General features: G+C 39.1%; 1 protein-coding gene across 1 annotated transcript in view; it reads right to left on the bottom strand.

Moving 5' to 3' along the window:
• The window catches only part of LOC140932164 (uncharacterized), a 1146-nt gene extending 1084 nt beyond the window's left edge, over positions 1-62 (bottom strand). Inside the window, exon 1 of the mRNA XM_073381808.1 lies at positions 1-62. This exon is cut by the window's left edge and continues 1084 nt beyond it. Coding sequence (XP_073237909.1) covers positions 1-62 — 62 coding nt within the window.
• Between the last annotated feature and the right edge of the window lie 7495 nt (positions 63-7557).

Raw genomic sequence — 7557 nt, forward strand, 5'->3', positions numbered from 1 at the left:
ACGCTTGTGGGTACCTTGTGTTCACCAGAATAGGCAGGGCGATAAACAACAACCACTCGCATTTTCTCGGCAGATGTCAGATGGATCAGCCACTCAGAAAACTCATATGAGGCCTTGTTTCCCGCGTCGATTTTATGAACGCAGACGGAGTCACGAAACAACAAGGCAGTCCCACCCCCGCGACGCTTTTCTCGTGTGTGATCCAACAAATTATAGCCCACGGGGTATAATTCCACACGCACAGCATCATCATGTTGACCAAGCCAAGACTCTGTTATAGCTACAATATCTGGTTTACAGTCATGCAAGATATAATCGACAAGATCGCCAGTTTTATTTACTTTGGAGCGTAAAGTAAAAACAAGGGCATTAAAAGGCATTTTTCTGGTACGTAAGTGGATAAACAATACATTAAAGTCAAATTCTGTGTAATGTCACATGCATCATCGAAAAAATCTCTCCTTTTTGTCTAGTTTTGCGCTGCCCGCGGTTTTTGTAAAAGGGTCCTAAATAGCCGTATTTGTCAGCATTGTGACGTCAAAACGAGCACGGTGACCCACACTTTTATTACTTTTTTATCATCTTCTTGACTTGTTACATCAGTGTACCAAGTTTTAGCAAAAATCTATGTTAGGTTCTTTTACTATGGAATCAGCTTAAGATATCCCGGCCAACGCCCTTAGAATATTATGGCTCTTGCTGTTTATAATAGATACCGATTTTTTTGGCTTTGGTCATTTCAATTCTATATCTTGTTTTTTGTTTTGTTTTGTTTTTTGTTTTTTTGTGTCATTTGTTTTGTTATTTATTTGTTTTTCTCTTTCGATTTAACCTTTGGTATTCTCGCACTTTTCAAATCATTTTGCACTTACCTTATTACAACATTTACAAGCTGATTCTCTGACTTCAATCCATGGAGTTTCTATTACGTGACCTCCTGGTATAACTTTGAGCTATATTGTGGCATAATTTGTAAATACTTCACTATATGTTACTAAGGATAGTAGTATACTGTCAAAACTAAGTATTCGACTTCCTGATCAATACATAACGTTGAAGGACAACGCCATGTCAAACTAAATGTAGAAATTCACGTTAAGGAAAAAATCCATTCATTTCTGCAATTGTCATACTAAGTGATTTAACTGAAGCAGCTGAAGCTGCATCAAAATGACCAATTTCTGGGTCGTCATCTACATTTTTTTTGATATTACTTCGCCATGTTTTTCAAAAAGAGACTCTTCAAGGTAGGACATTAGACATTTAAAACTATGAATAACTTTAATCACCTCGGACTTGTAAAGAGGTTTGACTTTTACGGGCCGTGACATCATTTTGTTTATAACGCCAGTTCAGTACGGGTCCATATATTCGTTTTGAAACTGGAGAAGTTACCTTTCAATAACAAAATTACAGCTTCGTGGTCAAACAAAATATGTCTCCCAAACATTGTATCAATCGTTACAAACAACAAACATGAACTTTGAACAAGTGAAACCATAATTGCAATCCTTTTCAATCTTCTTCAAGTTTGTCCATTCTGTTTCCTTTTGAATTTGGTGCGCGGTCACTTATACAGTCTTCTAACTTTTTGAGCGGTTATTTTGTTTTAAACTTTCGATAAATTTGGTAACAGTCTCCACTATTTGACTTTTGATAAATTTCGTGGCACAGCTCCTATAAAGTAAAGTAGGGTATAATGATACACAAATGTAGACATAAAACCTATTATTATTCTAAACAATTATTGGATTAGGTTTTTGTGATATTCGGAATAATCAAGGTCGAGGTAGGTGTTAATAGCCGAGCCCAAGACCGAGCTGATAACACTTAACGAGACCGAGAACTTATGATTATTTAGGATATCACAAAAACCGAAACTAATAATTGTTTTATTATAGATTGTTTTGACGAAAACAACGACAAACTGTCGCAACCTTTTAGCCTGCGTAGCCCGCGCAAGAAAGAACGAGCGTTCGAGAGGAAGACACGCGAGGGGAGAGGGAGCGCCTGCCCGGAAGACCCACGAAAATCGTTTCAACTCGCATTCTGTGAGTGCGGATATTTCGAATTGGTCGAGATTCTCCCGAAGGAAAAATTAACCGCGCTGGGCGAGAAAACTGTCAATATAAGGTCAAGAGAACGCGCAAAATACGTGGCCGTAATGCACTGTCATGACCAGGTTTAACCGGTTTACAACAGGGCGAATACCGGCGGATGCAAAAGGAGCAGCTATGGCTGAACTGAACGAACCGGCGGACGAAAATAAAATAAAAAATAGAAGCCAAAATAACATTTTTTTGCAATAGAATAATTAACCTCTCATTCATTAATTCGCGCGAATATTTTTTTCATTGTTAACGTCATTCTCACAGACGGAATCAGGATTTTTCTAAATACTCTTACAAAAAGGTAGAAGCCAATTGCAAAATAACAATTTTGGGGGTAGTGGAACAATAAACCTGTTAATCTATAGTTTAGCATATAATACGAATGGACATTTTGCTCATTACTCGTATTTTTCCTCGCTCCTGCGGGGCTCGGAAAAATACTACGCAACTCGCAAAATATCCGCACGTATTATATATGCTAAACCGTCGAATAAGGTGTAATTATATTACACTTCCAGCTCCTGAAACCATCTAAATGGCATAGTCGAAGTTCAGGTCTCGGAGGTCACTTCAATCTGATTTAATGGGACTATGTGGTCGTAATCTCAAAGAAAAGTTGTAATGTTCTAATGGTATTCACCAGCATTCACGAAGGAAGGAATTAACATCAGATACGCATTAGCAGAAGTGGCGAGAGACAAGAGGTTTGTCGAATCGTTGCAATGAAGGTAAGAGGAAATATTCTTTGCTCAGGAGAAATTGGCGGCTTGTATTGTCGATGGAAAGCATACCATCAAAACTTGTACATGATTGATGAAATGAAACACTTACCAGGGGCATGAATTTGAAAACTTTTACTATTCAATTATTCGTTCGGAGGCGACCTGAGGTTTGTTGTTTATGTCTCGTTACTGCAGCAGAAAACGTCTCAGTACAGTTTGTGTTCTAAGTTTAGGTTCGCTTAGTAAGACATCTCTGCATGCTACAAAAACGGCTGCTACTTAACATTTCCCACGTACGCTGTGATCGTTGGTGTCTGGTCAGTTGTGACTAAGTAAGCTCAGAGTACAATATAAAACCTGATTTAATAGCTTTTTATGATACACGGCATGCATTCTTTAAAAGATACCCATTTTTGACTTTGTTTTTTCCTATTTATTGCAATTGTGCCCGTGGTTTAGAACGATTTAAAGCTGTGTGTTAACCATCAGTTTATTGCTCCATCGCTCTATAGTCAGATAACCCAGCTAGTCCTTATAGTAGATATATTTAGACCGAGGATAAAAAGTAGAACGTGTTTTGGCGGCAAGCTTTGTTTGTGTGGGGTCAGTCGTTTTCTGTTAAAATTTTTGACAGATCACGCAGTGGTTACCAGGTAATTGGACTGGGGGCGGGAGACGATTTTTGTGGGCCTTCCGAGCAGGCGTTTCCTCTCCTCTCGCGGGCCGGTTCTTTCTTGCGTCCACTACTTCCAAGCGCCTACTACGCAGGCTAGTTAGCATTATGACGCGAACTGCGAACTTGAGGGATCTTCATGAGAATATATTCGACTGTTCTTCCCCGTCACACGCGGCGCATTTTTCTTTTAAAACGTCAATATTTCTTTTCTCCGAAGCTGGTGTTACTTAAGTTGGCGATCGAAGTTAAGTAGATCTCTTTGCCTGCACTATTACTTCATCTCGAATTCAAATATTGCTTTACAAAAGCGACATAATAAGCTCACGCCGAAATCCGTGATGAGAACTTGACGTGTTAACATTTTAATGACAAGTTAATTGCTGGAGAGGGGAACGGCGGCATCCGAAGGTATATCTCCAGGTTCCGCCACCCTTTTCCCTCCCCAGACTACCTCTCGGCTCGCTTCGCTCGCCGATTTTTTTCCCTTTTTCTCACAATGCGGAGCCTGTTCCCAGGCTAAGGCTAGTTATCTGCTAACAGATAACTAACTAATGTGTAGGTTGCGCTCATTTCCAAAATAAGCCGTCGGGTCTTAGCCAATTAGAAGACAGATAGTGATTACAGTGTATAATAATTATACTTATTATTCTTTGTATAAATATGCGATGAAAAACAAGCAAGGCAAGTCGCTGCATGTGAGTAATCCAAGACAATTCTGGATTCCACGCTGTGGATTCAGGATTCCAGGTACTGGATTTCAGGATTGCTATCGTTTGAGGGATTTCTGATTCCTTGAGCTGAATTTCGGATTCCAAAGCCCAAGATACCAGATTCCACTAGCACAAATTTGCCAGATTCCGGAATCCGCATTATCTTACATAAGGACAGATAAGAATATAGACTGTTGATTTAGTACCGTATTTATTCGAATAAGCGCTCAACCTCGAATTAACACCCACCTGAAATAAGCGCTCATCCTAGAGGCAAAAAAATCCAAAAATACAGCTTTAATAAGTGATTAAAGGGTAAACTCTTGCTTTCGTTCAAATCGTGAAAAGGTATTTTTCTGTCAAAGTGTATTTTTTGTAGTCCATTTTTTAGCACACATAAAATTTCTTCAATTTTTTTTTCTATATAAGAGATCATAATAAGAACTTCATTATGACTAACATAAGTTATTATTAATATTATTATTATTATTATTATTATTATTATTTCATTATTATTTTTTATTTTTTTTATGTCGTATTAACGTACGTGTTGCTGTACAGGGAAGTCTTAATAAGAGCTTAAAATTCTAAATTTAATTTTTATGGGTGATGCCATTGGAAATAAAATAGCTACTATAGAAACGGCGCCTTACACTTTCCGTCAATTAAGATTCGATTAAACACGCAACGTTAATGAGAGCACGTAAAATACTCCTGGGGAGCCAGTTTCTAATCAATCAATAAGATAAGAAGATAAAAGGACATACCTTAAGTTACATTTACAGTTGGAAGTCTAAAAATACGTAAAACATACAGTATACAAAAAAATAAAAAGATTAACGACACTGCAAAGATTATATTCTAAAATAAGCCTATTTACAAATACATTCTTAAATCTATCACTCTTTATCTGCGGGCGATGAGCAGTTTTGCTTCTAAGTTGATACGCAATCGGGATCCACTAAACATACCTTATTAACCAGATATATATTATAGTTGTTTTAATAACCAGGTTGCTATTTTCTAAAACTAAGAAATGCTTACTTGGTTAAGCTTCTTACCTGCCTTTTATAGAAGTTCTCGAATGTCCATTCTCTTGGATGTCTATTTCCTTTTAAAGCATCTATCTAGGAAGTTTTGTATGGCCGAGAGATCTAAGTCTACAGCGCCATAAACGGACAGACCATAAGTGAAATTCGGTAAAGCTAGGGCGCTAAATAGGCGGTCTACTTCAATGACCTTGACTGAAACCTTCCTTCGGTAAATATCTTAATACAAACAGACACTTAGGGCCTGTTTACATGGAAGTGGGGGACCCCAGGTAGGTGAGGTAACCCTCCTTTGCATGTAATCTTACAACCCAGCCATCCCGGGGTGCACATTTCCAAGATTATTGAATGGTCGCTAAGTACGTAAACAAGAAAAATGCTGGCAAACCTCGTGTTTTGGCGATTATTGCTCTTCTACACTCATGTGCTGTTCTTGCTGCATCCTTCAGTGCTGTGGCTTTCTATTGTCACCTTTAATAATGATGCAAAACCGCCGCCAGAATGAGTTTTGCGCCAATTTGACGTATTCCGAATCCGAACCCGGCTAAGCGGGTTACCCCACCTTGAAACGTTTATATTACCCCGGCTGAGAGGGTTACCCGGTCTGGCGGACCGGGCTACCCACTCAGCCGTAAAATAGGTTCTTTACATTTCGACGGATTACATATCATACGATTGTCCTTGGACCAAATTAAAAACTGATCCACTAAGTCCGTACGACAGTGGCCATTACTCCAAACGGGAACAATGAGTGTAGAGTCGTCCGTGTCTTTAAACAGGGCTGGGTGATTATCTATGCTGATTTCCAGATCATTTATAAAAATACTAAATAAGTATGGACCACTCACACTTTCCTGTGTAGTGCCCCTGTTCACACATTTCCATTGTATTTGCTATTTGCGAAATTCAAGTGTGCTTTTCTGAAATGGGCCTTTTTGCCCATAAGTCTTTTTGTGGGGTAACTAAAACTGCAGGAAAAAAGTTGTAATTAGGATTAAGTTTCCAAAACAGATAAAACAAAAACAAAAACAAAGGAGTGTTATGGTATACTATGGCAAGCCAAATGTAGCCATATTCAATTCGTTTAATTTTATATGTATTTTTCTATTAGGGACCGGTCATTATTTATCACCTGGGGGGGGGTCGGAGGATTTTGGGGGGGATCACTTGATTTTTAGGGGAACAGAGGGGGGGATCAGTCGTAACTGAGAGCCCAAAAGGGGGGATCACTGAAAATTTTGGAAGGATTCAAAGGGGGGACCACTCAAATCTGCTTGAACATTGCCAGTTTGAAAGCATACAACATAAATGTGCCCATTCTGCTGGGAGATGATAGCATTGCAATCTCAATTTGTTCTAACACAACTTTATTTAAAAAACGGAAGTCTGTCGCAATGGCGAATGTGTGCATTTCAATTTATATCGAGAAAGCTTTGTTTTAACGCTTTTATATTTTTCCTTTAATAACGTGCTCATGACTTAGCTAATATTCATCTTTAAACATGACAGGTGAATTCTAAATTGTGAACTATATAAACTTCTGATAACTGAAACATTGTAAAAAGCGTGTTTGTTTAAACATAAACCATTTATCGCCTCTCCAGGAATGGGCGTCCCGTGTCAGCTCTATACTAAATTCGATTCAACTGCTTCATCTGCCTCATCTTGAGCCTCATCATCCCATTCAACAACTTCATTTGCCTCTTGAGCCTCGTCATCCGACTCAACAGCAACATTTAGTCCCCTTCAGCAGGTTGACCCTGGACTTTGTGCCCTTAAAATGGCCGCTACTTGCTCTAGATTTTTTGCTAGGGTCGTGCTAAAAATACCCTTTTCTAGTAGCCATAACAAAGGGTCTAGATGCAAACGCCTTGTTAGTTTCTTAGCAAAGTCAGCATTGATGCTATCTACAGGAGTAACTCTATCATTCTCTTCGATTGAACCGAAATTTGCCCCGCGACCTCGATTGAGGTCAAGTTTCCTAAGAGATGACGTGCCCTCTGCTTGAGTCGCTTGTCCTTGGTTTTTCGGACCTTCCTCTTATTTTCCTTCTTTCTTCTCGACAATGTTGATTTTCTCGCGCACAAAGGAAACTTCTTTGACAGGTTAATATGCGCTGTTGTCAACTTGTTGGATGCGGACTGAAGTTCCTCGTGCAGTGTAGTGATTTGCCTATTACTTCTTCTAAATAGGCCAACTCAGCGCCTGCAAATGACTTTAGAGTGTGGTCCTCTGAAAATTGTCGCTAAATATGACCTGCTGATAGGGACTTGGCGGACTGCTATTTGG

The sequence above is a fragment of the Porites lutea genome, chromosome 3 (genome assembly GCF_958299795.1).
Source record: "Porites lutea chromosome 3, jaPorLute2.1, whole genome shotgun sequence".
Taxonomy (NCBI): Eukaryota; Metazoa; Cnidaria; class Anthozoa; order Scleractinia; family Poritidae; genus Porites; species Porites lutea.